Source organism: Physeter macrocephalus, chromosome 5 (genome assembly GCF_002837175.3).
Source record: "Physeter macrocephalus isolate SW-GA chromosome 5, ASM283717v5, whole genome shotgun sequence".
NCBI lineage: Eukaryota > Metazoa > Chordata > Mammalia > Artiodactyla > Physeteridae > Physeter > Physeter macrocephalus.
Window position 1 is genome coordinate 57820121 of NC_041218.1, and position 26385 is coordinate 57846505.

At 39.6% G+C, this 26385-nt stretch overlaps 1 protein-coding gene across 7 annotated transcripts in view; it reads right to left on the reverse strand.

Annotated features, from left to right (window-relative positions):
* The window catches only part of CDK6 (cyclin dependent kinase 6), a 236923-nt gene that overhangs the window by 72739 nt on the left and 137799 nt on the right, over positions 1-26385 (reverse strand). For all 7 annotated transcript variants that reach the window (XR_003679891.2, XR_003679892.1, XR_003679890.1 and 4 more), the window contains exon 5: positions 2047-2156. Coding sequence is in view for 4 of the 7 variants with exons in the window: in XM_024130746.3 (XP_023986514.1) it covers positions 2047-2156 (110 nt within the window). In the remaining 3 variants the exon portion in view is untranslated. The remainder of the gene's footprint in view (positions 1-2046; positions 2157-26385) is intronic.

Consider the following 26385-nt stretch of genomic DNA (forward strand, 5'->3'; position numbering starts at 1 on the left):
AGTGGTTAAAGAATCTGCCTGCCAATGCAGGGGACACGGGTTCGAGCCCTGGTCCGGGAAGATCCCACATGCCGTGGAGCAGTTAAGCCCGTGCACCACAACTACTGAGCCTGTGCTCTAGAGCCCTCGAGCCACAACTACTGAGCCCGCATGCCACGACTACTGAAGCCTGCGTGCCCGGAGCCCATGCTCCACAACAAGAGAGGCCACCGCAGTGAGAAGCCTGAGCACCACAACGAAGAGTAGCCCCTGCTCGCCACAACTAGAGAGAACCCGCCCGCAGCAACAAAGACTCATTGCAGCCAAATAAATAAATAAATAAAATATTTAAAAAAATAAAAACAAAACAAACAAGAACGCCAGGCCTCAGTCCAATAATGAATCAGAATTTCAAGAGAGAGGTCTGGAAGTTGCACATTTAACGACTGACCATTCCTGCTGATTCTCTCATCCAAACCCAGTGGTTCTTACCCTGGAGGATGAATTAGGATCACCTGGAGGGCTTGTGAAAACAAAGGTTGCTGGGCCCCAGCCCAAGCGCTTCGGCTCTAGTCGGTCTGGGGTGAGGCCCAAGAATTTGCACTTCCAAAAAGGTCACCTTTTTGGATACTGCTGGTCCAAGAACCACACTTCCAAAACCACTTATTTAGCCTATTTGGCAAACATTGCAGCTGAATTCAATATATATATTTTTTCTTCCCTCCTTGGTAGAAAAACACCACCAGAGTCACAAGACTTCCTCTGGAGTAATACCCCTCATACTTTTTAGCTGTTTGATGTTAGACAAATAAATTTACCCCTGCATCTCAGTTATCTCTTATCGTGAGGAATAAAAAGCTAACACAAGGAAAGAGGTTTGGTCCTGTAATTGGCACACAATAGGCCTGCATTAAACATCTGTGTACTTTGATCACCTTGCCATGATCCCCCTCTGTGAGCTACAGATGAATCTGCTGAGGTCTAGAATAGTTCCCCAAATTTATTACATGCACAAAGCTTCATTTGGTTAAAACAAACAAACAGACAGACAAGCAAGAAATGGCTGACTACCTCTTTTTCTTGTGAGCTAGCACGCAGCTACGTTTTGAATATAACATGTCCAGTGGGAAAATATTCAGCTTCCCAACTCACATTTTCCCATGGAAATAAAAATAGAAGACAAAGAGAGATTAGATTATGATTAGGCTCTCTGTTTAATTTTGACCAGGCTGAATTTAGTACCCAGGTCTGGATTATTTTCCTGGCAGATCTTTATTATATTGTTTGGCTATTTCTTATGACCTGAAAATCAAACAAATGAACCACAGACTTTCAGACTCAGAGGGGCCCTGGAGGTCATCTAGCCCACCCACCCATTCTAGGAATGCCACTGAAAACATCTACAGTGTGTAGTGGTCCAGTCTCTTCTTGGACACCCATTGAGCAAGCACTATTTTCATGAACCCTTGATCTTCTCTTCAGATAACTCTAATCATTAGATTTCTTTTTGCCTTTGAGCAAAAACCTTTATTTCTGTAATTTTAATATCTTTGGTTCTGCTCTCTATAGTGCCTGAATATGTCTAACCCCTCCTCTTCATTCAAGTATTCTGAAATGGCGCAGACATCTTTCTTGCCTGTGCCTTTTCAGTCTAAACATTCTGTTTTTTCAACCCACCATAAAAATTTCCATACACTTAACAGCCCTGGTCCTCGTCTTGTGGAAAAGTCCACCTTGAGGATGTTTCCTCACACAAAAAAACCATAACACGCTTCATGTTTGCCACATCCTCTCATCGCCAACAAAAACAAAATAAATTGTACAAACACTGGAGTTTTCCCTTCCAAACAGAGTTTCCAAGAGCCGGAAGCTACAACCACACCCAACTACATTGTAAGGACTGAGAAGGCAGTTTCAGGACATGCTTGGAAGTGGGAACCGCAGGCAGGTGGGGCTGGATACCGTGTTCCTACTTGAAAGAGGGATGCCAGGCTGCCACTTAAATTATCCAAGACCCGAAACGTTTCTTTCCAAGGGAGACAGAGTGAAACAAAAGGTATTTCTTACTTTCTACGAAACATTTCTGCAAATATGCAACCAACACTCCAGAGGTCCACAGGGGTGGCGTAGCTGGACTGAAGCAAGACTTCTGGAGCTCTGTACCACAGCGTGACGACCTGTAACGGCAAACGGAGCGGAGCGTTACCGAGGGGGACGGCTGTTTGCTTGACTCCTCATCCCGGGTGGTTTAATGCCAAGACTCAGCTCGGAAAGAACTCCTAAAATCACATGGGGGTCACGGACAGAAGCAATAAGTAACCAGGACTCATCACTGACAGGCCAGGAAATTACATCACCCCCACCACCTGGGTTCCCACCTCGGACTCTGGGTGTCTCACTAGTACGATAAAATAACTGAGTTTCAGAAAGCAAAAGCAAAGACTTAAACAAACCCTTACCTTAAAACAATTATTTCTTTCTTAAGGGGCTTTAAAAAACAATACATGGAAAACAGATGATGGCAACGATTTCAGCTCAATTCCCACGTCAGCAATTTTGGGAAACTGGAAGATTATTCCAGTGGCTGCTGGATGGTGACCTTGAAGTCTACCGAGCACCCGATCAAGTCAAAACTACTCTTATCATGAGACTGTGGGGAATCAAAATAAAGCCCCCTTCAATGCCACTCTTTCCAGAAAACAAAACATGAAGAAGAACTTGAGAGAGAATGTATAACCCAATTGTTTATACCATGTGTAAAAAGTCATCCAGAGGAAGAGATCCCAATATGGGAAGAGCCCCATCTAATACTGAGCACAGTATAACAATAGATAAAACAAACACAACCATATCATTAAGGCTCCACATTTGTAAGAGTATATAGGGGTTCAAGTGCTGCTTTTTTGTGGGGAGCAGAAATTCTATGGATGTCTGAAATGAAGGTATATAAAGGAATTCAATACATAAATCCATTACATAAGCATTTTATATTATTCAGATTCTTTTTATCATTACTTATTGTTTTACTTAATTGTACTTTCACTGATGTCTAAATTTCCTGAAATTCTGTTTGTGTACTTTGATGCTATAGTACTTAGTGCCTAAAGACTGCAGTAGCAATTCTCAAAAAAAAATGGTTGCCATCAATTTCCTTCTTTCCTTATATGCACACTCCTCTCATCAAGGATTGGAGTTTAGTTCACTTTCCATTGAATCTGAGTTGGCCTTAGTGACTTGCCTGACCAACAGAATATGGTGCAAGTAACATCTGAGACTACCAAAGCTAGGTCATAGGAAGCCTGGTTGCCTGGGCCTTTTTGAATGCTTGCTCTTGAGATGCTTCCTCTTGGAACCCAGCTGCTATGCAATGAGAAGCCCACAAAGATGTTCCAATTGACAGCCCCAGCTGATCTCTCAGCTGAAAGGCCATGTGAGTGAGTCATCTTGGACATTCCAGCCTGATTGGTCCCCCAGGTGACTGTGGCCCCTGCCAATGTCACATGGAGCAGTACAGCCCAGTTGAGTCCAGTCAACTCACAGTACCTCCATATCCTTCCCACATGAGACCACACCACTGGCTCTCAACCCTGACTGTACATCAGAATCATCCACGGGGCTTTTAGAAAAACACATGTGTCTGGGCCCTTATCTTGCCCCTAACTGAATTAGATCTTCATGGGTGGGTCCACTGGAGTTCTTCTTCTTTTCTTCTTCTTCTTTTTTTTTTTTTTTTGTTTAAACTTCTTTAAACCCTAACCCTTGGCTAGGTTTGAGAACCACTCAATTATACAAACTTATCCTCCAGTTCCTGCCTCCATGCTTTTGTTGACACTGTTCTAGTCTGGGAAGCTCTACTTCCTCCTTCACAGGCTGAAATTCTGCTTATCCTACAAAGCTCAGGTTTGACATCATCACCTCCTTGAACCAACTGCCACCTAAAAAATCATACTTTGTAACATAGTTCATAATATGGGTCCTTCCAGAGGGCATGGACCAAACTTCATCCATCATTATGCCTGTAAATGCCCATCATAATACTACACACATAACAATTGTGTTTTAACAAATACCAAATTGATGATTTTAAGGCAATCATTCCCAGAAGATAAGTGGGCAAAATTCAATTACCAGTCAACCCCCAAAAAGAAGATAGTCACTACTTTTGTTAAGAAGAGTGTCCAATTCTGGACGCTAGTTTTTAGTTAAATAATTTATTTCTGCTTTACTAATATTTCTAGCTGGAGGAACATTTCCTCATTTCTCTAATACACTGTATACCAAAGTGCAGGGGCAAACTGTCCATAAAATTCCAGTCCAGTGGTTTACAGACATACACAGATATTGTGAGATCACATATTTATCTTCTCACTTCAGTTCGAAATAAAGTCTAACATCATATGAGATGAAAAGTTTAATCCAAATACAGCATTATTTTAAGCTGTTCTAAAGAGTCTGTGATTTCTGATTGATTACCCATTCTAAAACACTTTAGGTAGCACTATCTTCATTTTCAGTACTTTAATCAGTGATACTTATTATGATCATCAAATAAATGTTTAGACAACTAAAATAATAAGAAAAATATTGATATATTAAAGAAGTTTCCTTCTAGTCCTTTTAAAATTTAGTGACCACTCAAAATGGGTAACAGATTTTTATCAAATGCTTTTTAAAATGTCTGTTAATAATGACCATTTGATCACTCTTTTATTCTACTAATGATATATTAATTACATTAATAGATTTCCCAATATTGTACCACCCTTCCCTTCTTGGAATAAATCATTCCTAATCATGGTTTATTATTCTTTTACTAGACCTTTGGATTCTATTTGTTAATATTTATTTTACGACATTAACTTATACTGATGAATGAGACTGATCTATAGTTTTTTTGTGTGTAATTGTTCATGTTTGGTATTAAGGATATGCAGACTTTCCATCCTTTTCTATATTCTGGAATATTATAAATGACATAATAATCAGTCCTTTGAAAGGACTCATAAAACTATCTGGATCTGGACCTTTCCTAGCATTATGTCTTTAACAATCTCGTTAATTTCTTATTGGTAGTTAGTCTGTTCAGGTTTCAACTTCTTTTTGAGTCAATTCTAGTAATAATAAGGAATTTCCCTATGAAACTCTTTAATCTAGATTTTAAAATGTATTGGCTTAAATTTGTACATAGTATTTCTTGTAATTATTTTAATCTCATCTATTTTCTTGGTTTTCTGAGAAAGAAAATTTTTTTCTCTTTATATCAATCAGGTTTGTCAGTTATTTAGCTATATTATTTATTTAAAAGAAACTGACTTCAAGATTTATTTCTATTTTGGGAGGATTACTGTTTTATTTAATAATTTGTTGACGTCTACTTTTATCTTTTTAAATCCCCCCTCTTAGTTTCTTTGTTTTTTAAAATTTATTTCTGAGTTGAAACTTGGGTAATTTATTATTTTAGTTTTGGTTAATGATAGAACATTTAGTTATATATTATTAAATAAACCGTCCTCATTTTTGTTCAGCTTTAAATACTATGTAATTTACCTTTAATTTTCTCTTTAATCCAAGAATAAACTAATTTGAAGAATTATTTAGAAAAGTTTTAAAATTTCCTTATGATCAGATTATTTATTAGCTGCTGTATTTCTAGTCTTATTGCATCACAGCCAGAGAATGTAACCTGTAGAATTTCTTTTCTTTTTTTTTTTTAAAGATTTGTTTATCATTTATTTTATTTTTGGCTGCGTTGAGTCTTAGTTGCGGCACGAGGGATCTTCATTGAGGCATGCGGGCTCTTCGTTGTGGTGCACGGGCTTCTCTCTAGTTGTGGCATGTGGTTTTTCTCTTCTCTAGTTGTGGCATACAGGCTCCAGGGCGAGTGGGCTCTGTAGTTTGCAGCATGCAGGCTCTCTAGTTGAGGCGCGAGCTCGGTAGTTGTGGCACTAGGGCTTAGTTGCCCAGCAGCATGTGGGATCTTAGTATCCTGACCAGGGATCAAACCCAGCGTCCCCTGTGTTACAAGGTGGATTCTTTACCACTGGACCAACAGGGAAGTCCCTAGAATTTCTTTTCTTTATGACTATGCACATAACTGGCTTTTGTTCTGTAGGGTGTAAGGAGGATACTCTCTTTTAGGAGTAAAGTTCTTTATTAATCAGAGTTTGTCTCATACAGATCCTTACTTATATTTTTCTATACTTTATTTGTCAAACTTTGAAAGAGAACTGAGTTTGTGTTTTCCTTCCCCCAGAATCTCCTTGCACTTCTAAGGGTTTCTGCCTTATACACATTGGCCTTATGTTTTGGAAAATAAAATTTATTACAAAAAAATATTATTCAGATAATTAAAATTTAGATGATGGTAGACATAAGATACAAAGTAAATACACAAATGCTAGTAAATCAGTTACAAAATATAATGGAAAAAAGGATCCCATTCATACAGTAACAAAAAAAAAGTGTGAAACACTGAGGAATTAAAAAACAGCAAGATCTATATAAATAAAATGATATACTATTACTGAAGAACATAAAATAAAAGCTAAATAAATGGTGAGACAGACCATGACTAAGATGGGAAAAAGCCATATCATAAAGATAATCATTATTCCTGTATTAACACAAAAATTTAAGACAATCCAGTGATTTGGGGGAGTAACCTTGACAATCAGGTGCCTCTGGCAGAGTAACACTTAAGAAGAGCCAAAAATAGTCTGAGAAATAAGGATGAGGGGGATTTGTCCTCTGTCACCAAAATATAATCTAAGATACAGCAAATAAAATAGTAGGTGCTAACAGATTAAAAGAAGAATAAAGTCCAGCAAGATAATGAGATACTGATTTACAAGGTGATATTTACAAGATATTTATAAGATATTCTTATAGGTGGTCTCTTTCATCTTAGAGAGAAAATGCACTAGAATATGTGAAAGCAAGACAACTGGCCACCCATTTGGAAGAAAATAAGTTTGATCTCTAGTTTACACCATGTTTAAGAAGAAACTGTATAGATGCAAGAGCTAAATGTAAGGAGAGCTAGAAAAATGTATTAGAAGAAAACATAAAAGGACCTTGGGCTATGGAGGCCTTTTTCAGCATCATGGGAAATCTAGAAGCTTGAGATGAAAAGATTTATAGATCCAGCTATTTAAAACTGAAATCCTGGACTTCCCTGGTGGCGCAGTGGTTAAGAATCCACCTGCCAATGCAGGGGACACAGGTTCGAGCCCTGGTCTGGGAAGATCCCACATGCCGCAGAGCAACCAAGCTGGTGCACCACAACTACTGAGCCTGCACTCTAGAGCCCGCGAGCCACAACTAGTGAAGCCCGCGTGCCTAGAGCCTGAGCTCTGCAACAAGAGAAGCCACCACAATGAGAAGCCTGTGCACCGCAACAAAGAGTAGCCCCCGCTCGCCGTAACTAGAGAAAGCTTGCGGGCAGCAACGAAGACCCAACGCAGCCAAAAATAAATAAGTAAATAAATTTATTTTAAAAAACAAAAACAAAAAACAAACCAAAAAACCCAGAAATTTTCTTCAGCAAACACTGTAAATACAGTAAAGGAAAGGATAAATGACAACCTGGGAGAAAACATCTAAAACAAATTACATCAATAAAACAATACAACAGAAAAATGGATAAAAAATATGAAAAGACAATTCAAAAGAAGAAAAAACTATCAAAGATACTCAATCTCATAAAAAGAAAGGAAGAAAAGAAAGAAAGGAGAGAGGAAGGAAAGAAAGGAAGGAAGGAAGAAAGGAAGAAAGCCATCACAATAAGAGGGTATCATTTTTGCCTGATTGGCAGAAAGGACAGAATGACACTATTCAGAGTTGGTCATGGTATGGGAACCCTGTAAGTTTTATTTTATTTATTTATTTATAATTTTTATTTTACATTGGAGTATAGTTAATTCACAGTGCTGTGTTAGTTTCAAGTGTACAGCAAAGTGATTCAGTTATACATATACATGTATCTACTCTTTTTCAAATTCTTTTCCCATTTAGGTTATTACAGAATATTGAGCAGTGTTCCCTGTGCTATACAGTAGGTCTCTGCTGGTTATCTATTTTATTTTTTTAAACTTAAAAAAATTTATTTATTTAATTTATTTATTTTTCATCTGCGTTGGTTCTTCGTTGCTGCATGCAGGCTTTCTCTAGTTGCAGCGAGCGGGGGCTACTCTTCCTTGCGGTGGCTTCTCTTGTTGCGGAGCATGGGCTCTAGGTGCATGGGCTTCCACAGTTGCAGCACGTGGGCTCAGTAGTTGTGGCACTCGGACCCTAGAGCTCGTCATCTTCCGTAGTTGCAGCGTGTGGGCTTCTCATTGCGGTGGCTTCTCTTGTTGCGGAGCACGGGCTCTAGGCATGCAGGCTTCAGTAGTTGTGGCTTGCAGGCTCAGCAGTTGTGGCTCGTGGGCTCTAGAGGGCAGCTCAGTAGTTGTGGCACACGGGCTTAGTTGCTCCGCGGCATGTGGGATCTTCGTGGACCAGGGCTCGAACCCGTGTCCCCTGCATCGGCAGGCAGATTCTTAACCACTGCGCCACCAGGGAAGCCCCTGGTTACCTATTTTAAATACAGCAGTGTGTACACGTCAATCCCAAGCTCCCAATCTATCCCTTCCCCCCACCTTCCCCCCGGTAACCATAAGTTCATGGGAACCCTGTATGTTTTAAATTGCAAATTGGCACAATCTTTTTAGAGGACAGTCTGGTGGTATCTATGAAATTAACAGTCCCCATGTCTCTAAAGCAGAGTTCCATTCGTGGGAATTTATCCTATAGAAATATTCAGACTAGTATACAAAGAGGTATTCACAAGGATGTTTACTCCACAGTAATTCCCAATAGGGGAATATTATTCAGCTATCAAAAAAGATGAGCTAGTTCTCATCCTGCTCATTCCTGCTCACATAAAAAGATGCCCATGATACACTGTTAAGTGAATAGAGAAGTTTTGGAGCAGAACGAAATATTTTCCAATTTTTATTAACAGATTACATGTCAGTATAAATATAATAATCATTTATGCATACAAAAATGTCTGCCAGGATTCTATACATAGACATCAAGCTTTAAGCGGACAGTTGTCATGGAAACATAGCAGTGTGGGAGGTGGCAAGTGGAAAGGAAAGGAGGGGCTGGACGACAATTTCAGAGGCACAAGATCAGTCAGCTGCTGTCGGTAAGCAAATTTTATAGCTGAGAAAACAATTTCAGAGAGGTTGGGTAATTTAGCCAGGGTCATGGAGCTGACACGTGGAAGAGCTGGGATTCTCCCTGGGATTGATTTCAACCTTGTGCTCCTTTCTCAACATCCAACACGGCACCTTTCATTCAGCATTCCAAACATCCACAAATCAACAGGCAAACTATCCTTTGGGGTTAAATGATTTCCTTAAAAAAGGGTTTAAGAAAAAGGTTTCTATAACTTCAAAACTTACTTCTGAACCACAACAGTGCTCTGTATGGTGTGACATGTATTCATCAAATTCCCATTTGATAACTTCAATGAAAGTTAAGATTTAAAAATCTCTTTGGTATCCCTAAGAGTTTTGCTTGGTTTATGTGTAAATCATTGTAACAAGGTGAGAGGCATTAGATCATTTATTAGGTTTATGTTTATACTCTATTTGAACTATCAGCGTTTGTCTCAAGAGAAATCTTTTTGGTTTAACCCTTGTAGAATTCAATGTGCTTCAATTCCAAAGTAAGTATGAACTGTACATTTCTAGTTAATTCTCCAAGAAAATAACCCCAACACTGCCTAGAGCCTACATTTAAAATAACAAATTACTGCCTTTCTCAGTATACATAAATCTAATAGTTGTTCCCTATGTATTATGTATATAATATTATCTCACGTATCAAAAGCTTCCCCAGTTTTAATTTGCTACTTTATGTGGCTGGTCCATTCTCTAACCCAGAGTCCCTCAATCCTTACTTTAAGTCACTGTAATTTAAAATATCTCAAATAATGACAATTTCTGTAATTTCCAAGTTTTTGAGAACAAATTGTAACAAATTTCCCGGACAGTAAAATATAAATTCTGTTTCCTTAGGAACTATTATAGTTCTGTACCTCTAAAAACTTCTGATGGAAGACTGCCTAACTTAAAACCAGTTAAGTCACAGGTAAGAAGATTTATTAATTTTTAATTGAAAGTTTTATAAGAATAGGCAAAATTGATAAAAATGTTTCAAGGTTTTAGTGCATGAAGTAATATGGAACGTTTTCAACAATGTAATCAATTAACTTCTACTTACATGTTCTCTAAGTTTAATAATTCTATATATCCTTAAACACAAAATATAACGGGTCAAAAGACATGTTGAGGGAAACAATGAATACAATGTATAAAGATCAACACTTAGAAATCTATGATAAAGGTGGCTTCTAATGGTAACAATGCAGTTGTCTACTAAGCAAAGTTAACAATAGGAGCTATGGACAGAGTTTGGTGGTTGGAGCCAGCTGGAACCAAAGCAAATACTATGTTTATTACAATCATTACATGTATTAACAGCCTCTAGAGGTGCTGAATGGATTTGGCAACAGGAGGGGGAGCGGAAGATGGGGGAGTTCAAGGATATTTACACAAGTGGATGTATCTGTTTAAACTGCTTTGATCTCTATTCACATTTTTTTGAAACAGTTCAATAACAGTATAAGATAAAGTAGAGCCAAGGCCAACTCTGACTCAAAATACATGTCAGAGTAAAGCATTCTTACTTAATATTAGATTTTACAGTCTTTTATTCATGTACCCTTTCACCAAGATCCTGAAAACCTTAGTAGATGCTATCTGAATCATCCTTATTCTATGGCTACATGCTTAAAGAGCAGAAAAGCATGGTATGCACATTGTGCTGGTTATCTTCCTTTTGCCTCTCTGGATGGGCCCAGTGCTCACAGGCGGATCTGTATCTACCATTTGCCTCCAGCTTCTTACTGGGTTTGGCCAATGGGAAGCCTAGGCAGGAGTTTGGAGAGAAGGAGAAGAGTGAGGCTGAGTCTTTAACACCTTGATTTCCTCCCAGCAAGGTTGTCCAGAGCTGGCAGTGCTGCCATCACAAAGCCAGTGTCCATCCCGGGCAGCCCACTCTACCCAACTCCAATAGCTGCTCCCCATCTTCCCTTCAAGCCTGGGAATGGTAACAGTCTGATGCAACTAAGACTCAAGTTAGGTACCATTCGCTGGGCTTCCCCTAAATCCACTTCTTTGTAAATCTTGTCTCTGTAAACAAACCTTCCTTGAAGTGTCTTATTTTGAGTGTGCCATCTATTTCCTGTTGGGACCCTGACTAACACATCCAGTTTGCAGATGAAGAAACTAGTGTGGGTGGCGACTTTTTCTCAGCTTTCACATCTGTCAAAGAGGACATTTAGACTGGATGATCTATAAAGTGACTTCTGTTAGCATTCTAAGAGGCCCTAAATGATGTGGCAATGGTAATGAAGATTTTAAAAATGCATATACTATACAGAACCAAGACATCCTTGCCCCTGCCCTTTGGTTTAGTGATTACTTATGGGGGGGACCAGGGTGGTGATTCTTCTTCTGGGGCTGACTTCAACAAGTCTCAAATGTAAACTTCTGTAATGATTTCTGAGAAATATGGAATAACTAACTTAGGATTTTTATATTGTCAAAGTGAAGGCTTTCTAAGCTGTTTATTTGCTTCACACCAGTATAAAACTCTCTAGTGTGTTCCTTCCCTCCAGAAGACGTCTATGCTTTTGCAAAGTGAAAATCAAAATTGGTGATAGTGGGCTTCCCTGGTGGCACAGTGGTTAAGAATCTGCCTTCCAACGCAGGGGACATGGGTTCGAGCCCCGGTCCAGGAAGATCCCACATGCCGCAGAGCAACTAAGCCCGCAAGCCACAACTACTGAGCCCGTGTGCTACAACTACTGAAGCCCACGCGCCTAGAGCCCGTGCTCCACAGCAAGAGGAGCCACCACAATGAGAAGCCCATGCAATGCAACGAACAGTAGCCCCCGCTTGCTGCAACTAGAGAAAGCCCACTGGCAGCAACGAAGACCCAATGCAGCCAAAAATAAATTTAAAAAAAATTTGTGGTAATTTCACTGACTTTTCCTAAAGGGCCTCAAAATTCAGTTCTTTAAAATCAGACATTTAAATTAAGATATCATAAACAATCAGAATTTTAATTCTTCCCAGCACAGTCTTGTCATTATAAGCCAGTTAAATGGGAACTATTAAAAGAATTCAATACCAATAAAAGTTAACACACAAAGTACTTTGCAACAAATAATAATGGAGTCATCTCAACAGGATGCATTTTCTGACCTAAAGGCCAGAAAAAGATGTTTTGATACATGACAAAAAATGGCCGAAGTCTACACAAAAATGAGATTCTCAGCACTGAGCCAATTACGATCATGGCCTCTGCTGTGCATCTACTACCAGCAGGAAGGCTGTCTGTCCTTCCAGAACCTCAGCTGTGCAGACTCTCCTGGGGCCACTGGCTCCCACTTAGATGTGCTGATTTCTAACTACCTGGCCACTGCTTCTGTGGTTCTCTCTGTGGGACATTCTTTCTTTGAGTGTCTGCTGTTCTGAATTCTCACATATCACTTCCTCCAGGAAGCCTTTCCTGATCTCTCAGCTAGAAGTGATCGCTCGCCCCTGAGCTTCCGTTGTACTTCTTTTTTTTTTTTTTTTTTTGCGGTATGCGGGTCTCTCACTGCTGCAGCCTCTCCCGCTGCGGAGCACAGGCTCCGGACGTGCAGGCTCAGCGGCCACGGCCCACGGGCCCAGCTGCTCCGCGGCATGTGGGATCCTCCTGGACCAGGGCACAAACCCGCATCCCCGGCATCGGCAGGCAGACTCTCAACCACTGCACCACCAGGGAAGCCCCCCGCTGTACTTCTATAGCTCTTGACCCATTCTATTTTCCATTACAGTCATTCCTTACAATCATTCCACAGTATATATATAGTGTAATGCAGGGAGGGTGCTCACCAATTATCTGATGATTGGATACATGAATGAACCACAGGGAACTAACTCCTGGGGGCAGTGCTGATGGTGGACAAAGGCAGTCCTCTAGCCTGGAGAATATGGGGACAACAATGTCGAATAATAATTGAGGACCTTTCAGTAATCATGAATTTTTAAAAAAGGAACTGGATCTGTGGAAGGAGGTGAGGCTGAACCTGATTTGATCAGAGGATGCGTAAGAAGACTCAAAGGGCAATGGCAGAGGGAAAATAAGCTGAGATAGAGATGAAGGGAATCTCTGGGGAAAAGGTACTCAGCAGACAGAGGCCTGCGTCCTGTGTCCAAGCGGGAATGATAATGACCCACTGAAGGATGAATGAAGGTGGAGTTCAAGGATCCAGGCTCTGACCTTTCATGGTATCAGTGGCACTTACCATCTCTTTCTGAGCCTTACAAACTCTCTCTCATTTTGTTAATGTCTAAGCAGATCTACCTAAAAAAGGTGTTACTCTAGACATCAAGGCTTTAAAGGTCCAAGTGAACTTCAGTTCATCATGTGAGTGCCTACTCTATGAGAGGTACCCTGTTAGTCCTGGATGGGTGGTCACAAACTAGAAAAGCAGCAAGTCAAATCAGCTGGCTGAAGGAGAACCTGGGGTGGGTGTGTTGGGTCTGTGTAGTGATATAAGTGCAGAATGCCGGGGTCCTGTCCTAGTGACTTTCCAGTAACTCCTTGGCCGTCTCTTCCCCAATCAGTCCCTTAAATGATTGTTTCTCTAAGGCTATATCCTCAGGCCGTTGCTTTTCTTATGTGATGCACAATTCCTGGGGAGCATCGCTTGTGGATAACCCTCAAGTCCATACTCTGTAGAGTATCTGACACACATATCCAACCGTCTCCTGGATATCACCACTCAGTACTCCCATAGGTACTTCAATTCCAAAATGCATGCTTTGTCTTTCTTCTGAAACATGCTTCTCCTCTTAGATACCCTCTCTCTGACACCAAAATCACCACCTACCCAGGTTCCCACTCACCCCCACTACCAGGGAAATCACCAGATCCTGGCAGTTCCACCACAAACCTGTCCTCTCCTGCAGGCCCAACAGCTTCCTCTGGGGTCTCTTCCTACTAAGTCTGCCTCCTTCTACTCTGTCCTCTCTACTATATCTGCAGCTGTGCTCACTCCATTCCTGCTTAACATCCTTTAACCATTCTTGAGAGCTTTCAGGGTCAAGTTCAAGTGCAGTTGACCCACGGCACCCTCATGATCTGGCTCCCACCCTCTCTCTGGCTTTATTGCCTGTTCCTCCTTCATGGGAAAGCTTCCTCAACCCGCTCAGAGGCTTTATGGTTGTACAAACATGCGTGCTGTGTCATGCCTTGTGGCCTTCTCATACACTGAGACCTTTCTCTGGAATGTCCTCTCATCACCCCATTCTTAATTCTTGTGAATCTTGCCCTGCCTAGTCCTCCCAATTACACGGAAACATAGCGCTTATCACACTGTATCCCATTCACTGTGTACTTACTGCCTACTAGACCTAAAATCAGCCCTTTGAGAGTAGAGACTGTTTCTAAGTAGACTTTTCATCCCCAGCACCTGGCAAAGCATTGCGTCTGCTCCAAAACTGTATGCATAGCCAGAAGACAGCAGAATGGAGGGTTACAGATTTAGGAGGGATAACCTAGGGCAGGATGCAGGGGTTTCTAGTACAGTAGAAATTTACAGACCGATCAATGGTCATGCCCCCTACCCACACAAGGCATCCTGTGAGTCCACCAACATTATCTTTAATCAACAGATGACTTTTTAATAAAGTGTGAGGACCCTTTTATTTTCAAAAAGTGAAGTTTTAAAATGCTTGAAGGGCTCATGTTTTCCTTCAGGCCATATTGTTTAAATTTCATCCTGAACTTGTGAAACTTAAAATAGTTACCACTTGCTAAATGTCTATTATGTTTCAAGTAACAAACTCTCTTTTTAGAAGTACAGTATAGTGTAGTTTTGATTTTGACACTGAACAATCACACACTTGATCTCTCTCTGCCTTCACCATAGAAACCAAGCAAATATTTGTAGACATTCCTTCAACCTTCACAGATAAATAGAAATGAAAATTATTCTGAACACAGGATATGGCAGGCTGTAGAGCTCATTGTTTCCTTTTAAAAGTTGTTTTTTTTAACTCTTAAGAAAATCTATATGCTTTGGGAGGCCACATCATCACTCAAGACTTGGAAGAGAATTTACAAATTGACTTTTTATGATGAAAACAGCTGAATGTCTCTAAAGTCCATGCCTTCTTCCTCCTTGGTTACTATGTTCATCCTTACACAGGCTGCATGTAAAACTATTAAACGAACACTTGCAACTTATTTGGTTAGTGCAAGTGATGAGGGAAATGGAAGCAGAGTTTTAGAACCTAAGTGCAGGCTCAAACATTCTTCAACATCTTAAAATCTGTGGGCACTACCTTCCTTAAATGGGAAGGATTTGGAGTTCCTCAGCTGGAAGGAGCTACCAAGGTAGAGTTCATTCTGCAATACCCACTCTCCCCAAAGTTTCTATTTAACACATCTTCATCTAGAAGGTACACAGAGATACATGCTAACTAACCAATCTGGGTGACCAGAAATGAAGATAAGGTCTACAGAGGATTCTGGAGCTCCCACTATATTTTGTGCTTTAGCTATTAAAGGTAAGAACTAAAGAAAATATGCTCCTGAAGATTAGGATGTTTCATGCTGTTTGTTTAGCAAGATTAAAACTGCAAAGAAAAACAGAGAAGCCACAACGGAGAGGACTTAGACTGCAGCATTAGGATTCTGGTTGGAAAGAAGGAAGTATTTTCCGACACGAAGAACTGTTAAATGTCACATGGATTATTGTGGGGTTTTGTGTTATTTTGTGATCTCTTCTCTAAAAATTTTTCACTTTTATCCCATCTGGGGGTTAAAGAGGTGGGCTATGGAAGGAGGGAAAGAAAACATCTGTAAGGCACAGAAGATGTAAAGTACTATGCTGGATGGACTTCATCTGTCCCCTTATAGCATCTTCAGTTTAGTGGTATGAAGTATCAGTGACTCTATTTTTTTTAACATGTTTATTGGAATATAATTGCTTTACAATGGTGTGTTAGTTTCTGCTTTATAACAAAGTGAATCAGCTATACGTATACATATATCCCCATATCCCCTCCCTCTTGCGTCTCCCCCCCACCCTCCCTATCCCACCCCTCTAGGTGGTCACAAAGCACCGAGCAGACCTCCCTGTGCAATGCGGCTGCTTCCCACTAGCTATCTGTTTTACGTCTGGTAGTGCATATATGTCCATGCCACTCTCTCACTTCATCCCAGCTTCCCCTTCCCCCTCCCCGTGTCCCCAAGTCCATTCTCTACATCTGTGTCTTTTTTCCTGCAGTGACTCTATTTTTAAAGATAAGGAAGCTGAGACTCCAGAAGTTAAGCAACTTGTTCAAGACCCAATCAGCTAGTAAATGGTAGAACCAAGATTTGAAACAGGGTTTATCTGATTCAGATTGACGCTCCTCACTGTGGAGACTGAATAACTGGCTCTCTTTTTTTTTGGTCTTATGCCTAATTACAATTTTAAATGTCTGTATTTCTAAAACAGTCATTTCCAGGAATTCCCTGGTGGTCCAGTGGTTAGGACTTGGCGCCTTCACTGCTGTGGGCTGGGGTTCGATCCCTGATCAGGGAACTAAGATCCTGTAAGCCACACTGAGCGCCAAAGACAAAAAACAAACACTGCCCCCCCCCCAAAAAAACAATCATTTCCATAGCAATGTAAGTTTAACAGAAGAGCTGACAAGAACAAAAGAAATGTTTTTTCCAGGATAATAATACCCCAAAGGATTTCACCAGGATGTCACTGGTTGAGGACTCAGGGTCACAGGTGGCAGGCCGGGAAGGCCTCCCTACCCGCAGTGCTCTGTGTGATCACTGGAGGCATGCTTCACGCTGTCCCCGCAGAACATTCCTTCTCTGGGGCCACGGCAAAGACCTTCCTCCCAAACTTGTTCTTCCTTTGGATTCCCTATCTCTGCAAGTGAAGTCCCCCTCTAACCAGTTCCCCAAGCTAGACTCTTCCTCAGACTCACCCCTCATCCATTTACACAGACACATGTAAAGAGGGTGCCTTCTTAACTTGACAAAAGAGCAAAATGCACAGAGGACTAGAGCTGTGGAAACTAAGGAATGGAAAATACACAGTTTGGACCACCTGGATACTATCACCCACCATTTTATAACATCGATCTCAAGTAAAAAAAAAAAAAAAAAAAAATTCACATCACTGGGCATAAGATATTTTCAAGTTTGAAGACTCAGTGTAATTGTAGGGATGTGATGACATCATTCTAGATTTTACGATCTGACTTCGAAATTACTAAAAAAGAGATGAGTCTGATGGGTAACATGTGTCCTAGCCCTTTATTTTCTCTTTCTTTCTTTAAAAAACACTTTTCAATGCTTGCAGAGTTTTTAATATCTTTGCATCTTCTCTGCGAGGAGAAGGATCATCGAAAGGGAATATAGTTCTGTTATTTAAATACGTATAAAATACAGAATTCATTTGCTCTTGATGAGCTGCGATGCTTCTCTTAAAACTGTCTCAGTTTCTAGGAAGAACCACACTAATACCAAGGACTCTACAGAGTATTTCTAGGTACATCCACTATCAGGAGAGATACATGTGTGAACATAAAAACCAGCGGAAGCCTTCTCACCTAGGTTCAGGAGCTCATGCTGTACGTGTGTTCTGAGCAGTGTGGTAGCTGCATATGCAAACACTACTTGAAAGGAAAAGTAACTGTCCAGTTTGGGTGTAACTTGGCGTTTACCTCAGAGCTAATTCGAAGAAAGACTGCTTTTCCATCTACAAGCATTTCAAAGAATGTTGCTGCTTTCTAGAAATCTGTTGCAGGTAGCTTCTTTTATCCTTGAAACTGCTAGGGCTTTGAAAAATGTTCTACGAAGTGCTTACAATGATATCTAGGGAAACGTACAGATTACGTAAAATATTTTAATTATTCTTCAGTAATTGAAAAGCAGCCTTAAATCACCGCTGTAGATGCTTTATATATCAAGGACCCTGATAAACGGCAAAAACAGAAGCAAGGCCTAGTGGTGCCTTCTGTGAAGCCTTCTAGAACATTCTGAGAGAGAGGGGCTCCTTGCTCTGTACTTCCACAGCACACTTCTCTTATAGCCCCTGCTGATGTGTGATGTGACCATAAGAATCTGCTTCCACCTCCATCACCCCGACAAGACTCAGTGGCAGCACTCGGCCTTAATTATCTTTGGATCTCCAAAGCCTGGTACAGTGTCTCCCACACACCAGGCATTCAACGTATGACCAAGAGTTCTTGCAAATCTTTTCCCAAACTAAAAAAACAAACCAAAACCAGGGAAGATAAAAAATACATCTGTTTTTAGGTTATTCTGAAGGTACAAAAGGTGTTTTTTCAGATTCATAAATAAGGAAGCAGAATCAAATTTATACATCATACCTTAGAGGAAATTTCTCATAAATGGCAAATAAGTTTTAGCTACCTATTGCCACCTCTCCCTTTCTCTTTCTATCTCCTTACTCCCAACCCTTACATATGTACACACCTAGTTAACCACCACTCAGACCAAGATATAGGATATTTACATCACCACAGAAGGTGGTGTGCCTTTCCTAGTCAATACCATTTCTGTACCACTGTTCTGACTATCATCATCATGGATTAATGCTGCTGGTTCTTCTTGAACTTCATATAAAAGGAAACATGCAGTTTTTGTGTCTGGTTTTTTTACTCAACTTAATAAGTAAGTTGTCTTATTAACAACTTGTTCATATCAGTAGTTTGTTGTTCATATCAGTAGTTTGTTCCCTCTCATTGCTGTGTAGTACTCCATTGTGACAACATGCCAAAATTTATTTAGCCATTTTTTTTTTCCTGTTGATGGGTGTTTCTAGTTCTTGGCTATGGTGAATGAACATTCTGTTATGAGCATTTTTGTGTATGTCTCTTATTGGACATAGGCACTCATTTCTCTTGGATATCTATATTTCTTATCTATCTATCTATCTATCTATCTATCTATCTATCTATCTATCTATCGAGAGGGAAGGCATATATTTAGTAGATACTACAAAATAGTTTTTTCAAGTACAGTAGCTGAACCATTTTGTACTCCCACTAGGAATGCATCAGAGTTCCAGTTTCTCCATAACTTTGCCACCACTTGATATTCCCAACCAGTCAAGTTAGTGTGTTGTGGTACCTCTTATATTTTTGACTGATCATTTATAAGAATACAAGGTTCCAAAAAATAATATAGTCTGGATTTATTAAAGCACTAACTAGACTCTTTGAAATGACAGAATCAATTATGATATCATTTGTGTATAGATGTGTGACTCAATAGCTTAAAGACCATTTTTTAAATGTTAGGCTTCTCTTCTCACTTTTGCTCCTGCTACATCTGACTTTAGCAAATTCCTAACTCTTTAAGCATCTGTTTGTCCTTCTCTGGAGGTGTACAAACTATTTATACAGAGTTCTTAGATAATTTGGGTGCTGAATAGGGAAACTAAACAGAAAAATATTTTGAAATGTTTCTGCCAAGATTCTAAGTTAAAATATTAATAATATAAAAGCTTTAGAAGTTGTTGGACAGTGGTTTTTACTACATTTCCTCTACGAACAAAATGCTGAAACATCATTATAAACTAAAGTACAGAACCATCCCTGTCAGTATATACTCCTGTAGCCTAGTTAAGAAGCAAACTCTAAGCTATTGGCCCCTGTTGCCACATTTCCCTCTGAAGAGGTCATGTAGCCACGTTTCCATCTGTGGTGAGCCTGCGTTCACATTCACCCAGGCATGAAATTCAAACATGGGGAACCATGGCAACTATTTCGGGGGTGAGGGGTGCACTGCAGGACAATAATCAGTATACATGTGGTACCATTTTCCTTTGTTTAAAAACCCGAACGACTGTAAAAATTATTTTCTTCATTTGATAGATAAACACTTGCAAAGTGCTACTTGACAGTGGGCACTCTGTGCTAGTGAATGAACCTCGGTCCCTGCACTTATGGGGCGTTAGTGTCTGACTGACTGCAAAAGTATAGTGGAAAAGATGGGAAGGAATACTGTCACTCAGCCCAGAAAGTTATGCCTATTGAGGAAAACATACAAAATCTGTGAAATTTTACATCTACTTCAAAAACAGGCTCAAATCATTCCATCATTATTTCCTATTAGCAAAGACATTTCCAGTAAGAGATGAATATTGGTAGTATCTTGGAGAAAATGAGGGAGGAACCCATTTGGCTATATTGTTAAGTCCTGATTGTCTATACACCTGTTTCCCAAAGGGAATTTAGAGGACAATAATGCCCAGAGATGTTTCATGAAAAACAGTTCTAAATCAAACAACTTTGGGAATATGCTAAATCTACTCTCTTGAAATTCACATTTTGACATATTAAAGGATCTGAGAAGTTCTACAGTTAAAAAAGAAACCTATTTAATTCAACATTTACCAAGTATTGTCCATGGAATGATTTTTCCTCCTCATATAATACCTGTCACTATCCTACAGAATTAGGGTTCCTTGTAAAATGCTTTGAAAAGCAATAGTCTATGACAATGTACAGGGTTAGGAGCACAAATAACCCCAAATAAATTTGGAATGTATGCTTGCATGCAACTTAACATTCTTAACTAACATCATCTTGAAAAATAAGAGCTGGTATATCTTGCTTTAATAAGCAAGCAACATTAAATGAAAATCTGGTTTTGCATTGAAAATGAAGGTACAAAAACAAAATATAAGTTGCAAAAAGACCCTTCAGGGCTTTTGTATAACCATCATAGTACTGATTACTACTATGTAATAGTACAAATGGAGATGGTGGGGCGGTCTTGCTATGTCTGTATTAACTATATGATTTCTGTTAGTACACATGTGTTCACATTTAGGAAGTGGGTATTCTGAATAAATCATTTACTTTCAATTACCTTTTTATGGTAAAAGTAGAATGCAGAAAAAATTCTGGTTACTTAAACTTTGTGGCTGTTGTACACCATTTGGGAGGAAGTCTTCAGTTGTATAATGTTGAAGTTCACCAACATTCACTGGGCAACCTACCACGACAGGGACTGAGACTCTAAAGACAAATAACAGACAGTGCCTGTTCTGGAGGAGTTCACAGTCTAGCAAGGTGAACAGAAAAAGAAATAACTGTAATACAGTGTGGTTGGAACTACAGTAAAGCATGGAGAAAGCGCTATGAAAACACAGATGACTTCATTAAAGAGAATGGGTGATTTATTACTCCTACAATAAAGTACACACAATCTGTCTGCATACAAAAAAAGTGACTGCAATCAAGAAATTAATAAATATCTATTGAGCATCTATTATACTACATACTATAAATCTGCATGCCAGACCCACTTAAATGTCAAATTACTACTAGTCTCATAGAATTTCATATCATTCTCAAAAGGAATATAAAATATCTCTCAGATTCTTGGGCGATTTTATATCCAGAATTAGAGCAAGCCAAACTAAAGTATAATTTTACACTTTGGAAAAAGTCTAAGGCAAAGAACATCATATGCAAGCAATCCCTGAGCTATGTCATCAGAAATATACTTATTACATGCGTTCATTCATTTCACAGTTAGAGCCAGCAGAGGGGGTAAACCTCTTCAAAGGAAAGCCTCAAGTATATAAGGAGAAATAGAACACTTGAGATGTAAAGAAAGCCTTTGACATAAAAGAAAGAAAACTTGGGTGCAGAGACACATATTTCCAATGTAGGGAAGTGATTTAACTATATTGTTAAAGTTCCGGAAATATAATGCAGGAGAATAATAAGAAATCATTGAATAAACTGAAGGATGTCACCCTATTGCTCCCATGAGACTTACAGGACTGAAAGTCTGAACTATCCCGTCTCAAAGCCCTGGCAATAAGAAACACACTTCGCAGCAAAATCTAACTAATTGACATTAATAGGAAGGACCTTCAACAGTGCATTTGCTCATGAGCCAGAGCTACGGTCTGCTGAGTCTCATTCCAAAGATAAGTCCATATAAACCAACCGCAGTACATTTCTGCCTCAATTTCTAAGACTGAAAAGCTGCTAGCTGTGAAGAGAATGGAAGCTTCTCCCTTAAGATACCCAAATCCTTTGTGACTATTACAATAAATTCATTTTTTAATGGAGCTACAAGCCATTCTATGATTTTTCTCATGGGGAGTATTATGAGAAAAAAGCTTTATTAACGAAAACCAGGCATTTTTACCCACTTTGCTCTTTGGTACCTCCATGATATTTTTTCGTCATTGCTCTTTACAGGGTACCTCTTGTACCTCTTCAGTTGCAACTTTTACCACATTTACCATATTATACCAGATTATAAACCTCTTAAGCGTAATCTGTCTCCTCACACCGCATACCCCTACCACTTAGCACTTAACTCCTTACACAGGGGTCATGGGTAAACAGGGTCTGCTGAGAATGACTTACATGAGTTTTGAAAATTATAATAGGAATGTGTTTTGCTCAGTCCCAAACTCTTTTTTGCAGGACATATTTTCTCTGTTCTGTTGCTTGCATGAGTACCTAAAACATAGATGAGCGACATTTGTTTTTCTTAGCTAGGTTATTGAAGAGAGAAACACAGAGGGAGACATGGGGGCACCCAGGCTCACAGGAGCCCTGATGCTCCTGGTTCCCTGATCAGCACTCCATCCTATTCTACCCGATCCGGACTCGTATGCCACCAAGTTCTCTGAAAAGCTCTACTAGCCAGTAGCAAAGGTGACTGGTGTACTCCATAACTGGACTCTCTTTTCTCTTGAGTAGCTTTGCCAGATTGTCTTTGCTATTAGTCTTTATGAAGGACCAACTCTTAGGTTTATTTTTCCATGTTACTCTTTTTGTTTCCTAATTCATTCATTTATATTTCAAACTTTATTTACTCCTGCCTCCTGACTGATATAGGTATTTTTCTAATTAATTAATTAATCCTTATGTACTTCAACAATATTTCTATTTTTTATAATGAGTAGATATAACATTTGTCTTTAAAAAACAGTTAATTCAATAGATGCCTGTTGAAAAGAATTCCTTTTCTTTTATGGTCCTTGGATTGAGGATTTTACAGTTATATTCAATCTTTCTTATCTAGTCATAAAAGCATTTAGTGCTCTCATAAAAGCCTCCATGTATAGCTTTGGTTATATTGTCAGCTTTGATGTAGAGTTCCCTGTAGTAATGTAGAGTCAGCCTTACTTGAAGACCTGTTAAATAGGCAAGAGAAAAAGAGGATTCTACAGAAATTGAGAGAAACTTATCACAGTAAAATTGAGGCGTGACAAGCTGATGAGCTAAAGAGTTGAAATACTAGTCCCCAGATGCCTTGGGAACAAGTAGTGACCAAGACTTCATGTTACTTCCAGCTCAGTGTACAAAACATCTGTTCATAATCACTTACGCCGACTTCAACCTGCTGAGGTGCACCCATGACGTGAATATCAGCATTTATTAATCCCATATTTGGTCATCAGTGAACTCATCACACAGTACAGGGGGGTACAAGCCTGGATGGAGTAAGAGAAACAGTCCTGGACTGAGCTTTGGAGACCTGGGTTTGAGTTCCAGGAATACCCCTAAATAATCTCTGTGTATTGTCTCGAAAAAAAGTAATTTTATATCATTGGGCCCCCGTTTCCTCAATTATAAAATCCAAAGGTCATGCCAGATTACTTCTAAAGTCCTTCCAACCCTGGAATCCAAGAATCAAGAATAAATAAATTCTACATGCTCAGTGACACTACCTGGACATGGTACCGTGGACCCATACATCTGGGTCAGTGATGCTGTTCACAGAACCTTCACATTTAGAGAAATGGAACTTTGATCAAGAGGAAAACGTCAAGGACATTTATAAGTTCACAACAGACTCTGTGATTCCATAAAGCAAAACTGGAATTGCAGAAGAGACTGTGAAGAACCTTTAAGAGGCATTTCGGCTGAAAGGCAAAAGGCAAAGCCACACATCTCCTATCAGCTGCAGCTACAGGCTAGAGCAGAGTCCTGTCTGCATGTCTGTGCAATGTTGTAGGGATTTTCAGAATCAAGCATCATCACACAAACAGGAATGTTTAGTGACTGACCTTTCTGTAGGCAAGCATCCAAATTTATGCCAAAATGTGCTCAGAGTAGCCATTTCAGAAGAAAAGGGTAAGATTTTATATGCCTGCCTCTGAAATACAGTCACTTCAAAAAAACAAAACAAAACGAAACAAAACGAAACAAACAAAACAAAAGAATGGTATGGGGTATACTTTTTTCTTCCCTGACCTATTATAACATACAGATTGATCAAAATGAGTTTTCCGTTTGTGTCTTTAGAAATCACTGAAGAGAAAAACTATTATATCAAATGACTGAAATTACATGAAATTACTTAAAATAGACAGAAGGATAGTAACCTCCCACACACAACATATTAAAACATTGAGGAGGGAGAAATTTAAGCTACATATAATATTTCTGCAAATTCCATTCTGTTTTCACGCAACTGAATCAGTGACGGTTATTTATAAGTTATATGGATAACAGACTTTTGAAGAACCAGGTAAATATATGAATCATCTTGGTTTCTTTTAAACATCACCAAACAACAATGGTCCTAGGACTAAGACAACTTTATATAAATTTAAAAAAAACCAAAACGACTCTACAACTTCTTTCTTGGTGATTAAAGAACTCTGAAGTTTTAAAAAAGAAAAACAAGAAGCAATGCTCAAGGTAATAAGTGCTTTCATGTTACCAGTTCTCATATCCGAGGGCACTGGATCGAGCTAAAGGACAAAGAGATAAGGGCGATATTGCTAGTTACTAACAAATGGCAGATAAAAGAGCTCTTCTGGCTTCTGATTAAGTGACAGCATTCTACACATTCTTTTGACTTGAGCAAGTCAGACTAAGAGCAGCAGCTAAATTCCATGTGAAGCACCGCTAAATAAGCATATCTGCATGCTTCCACATTCCAGGGGGGACAGGATCCCTCTCCTTTCCCTGACCAGAAACATGTTCTCTGTGCTCACAGTAAGAACGCGCTTTTGCTTCAGCTTCCATAAAAAAGCATAAATGTATATGCTGAAAGCACAGAGAAGTTCTGTGCTGTGGGACATGGTGGCCGGGAGCCAATGTTTACAATCCCCTGGGTGGGAAAGGCAGGGTGAAAGGCTCAGGACGGCAGGCTTTAAAAGTCTTTGCTGTTGCCGCCAGTGACCTTCGCCTCTGTTTTCAAAGCAGCTCTCAGGTTAACCCCTTGGATTCTGTGTGCGCTGGGGCTGCACAAAGGAAATACCTTTCTTTGAAGGATACCTCTCTCACACACATCGGTTTCTGATTTCAGTCAGAGCAGCTCAGAAACACTGGATTGAGAAACATGTATTCAATCTGCTATCGGACTCATGGGTGCGTCAGGGGTATTGGATCTGGATTTCGATGTGTGCTGTGCTCTACAAAGTGAAAGTTTCCAGCTTCAGGCAATGGACTCAAGCTTACAAACCGGGGGATTGTGAAACATGAGCATATTTGGTCTCCCGGGGAGAAGGAAGCATCCAATTTATGCAGAAATGCTCTTTTCCCAGCTAGCCAATGAGAGGCGAGGCTATGAGAGTGGGGCTTCCTATAGGGATCTCCGGACTGGAAGAATGGTGCTTAAAATTAAAGACAGGCTAAATTGCTAACAGCCCAACTTAGAAAGCAGCTGAAGAGAAAAGGCCAATTGTAGAAACGGAAAGGGAGTTTTCCAGTTTTAAGTTAAAGCTGACCACATTCAACTTATTATTACAGTTGTTACTATTTCGGTGGAGGAGAATTAATAATCTTTTATTCCTAATGCTAAGATGTAAAGATCCCATAAAAAACACTTACCACATATGTGTAAGTTTTATTACAGTCTTTCCTAGATGACTCAAAAGATGTTATTCAGTAGTAATATTATTTAAGACCTCAAAATGTTTTCAGGACATAAGATTTACTTTGAGAAAAACTGGTCTGACGTCGAGGACTCATGTCTATTTTAACAAAGGCTTTGGTCTACAAGAAGTTTTGTGGATTTAAAAATGTTTGGTACCTATACATTGATCACCATTAATAATGTCGTCCCTTTACTGAACGGACAGCACACTGAATTCCTGGGGTGTTGAAATGAATTGTGCAATTCTAATATCCAGAGTCCCTAACATGTGTTTAAGGTTAAGGGTTAAGACTTCTGGAGATGAAAGTGAAAAACAACAAACACCAGAACATGTAACTGAAATGCACAAAAGTTATTAAAATAAGTCTTATGAAAATCATTCAATCAAATATGAGA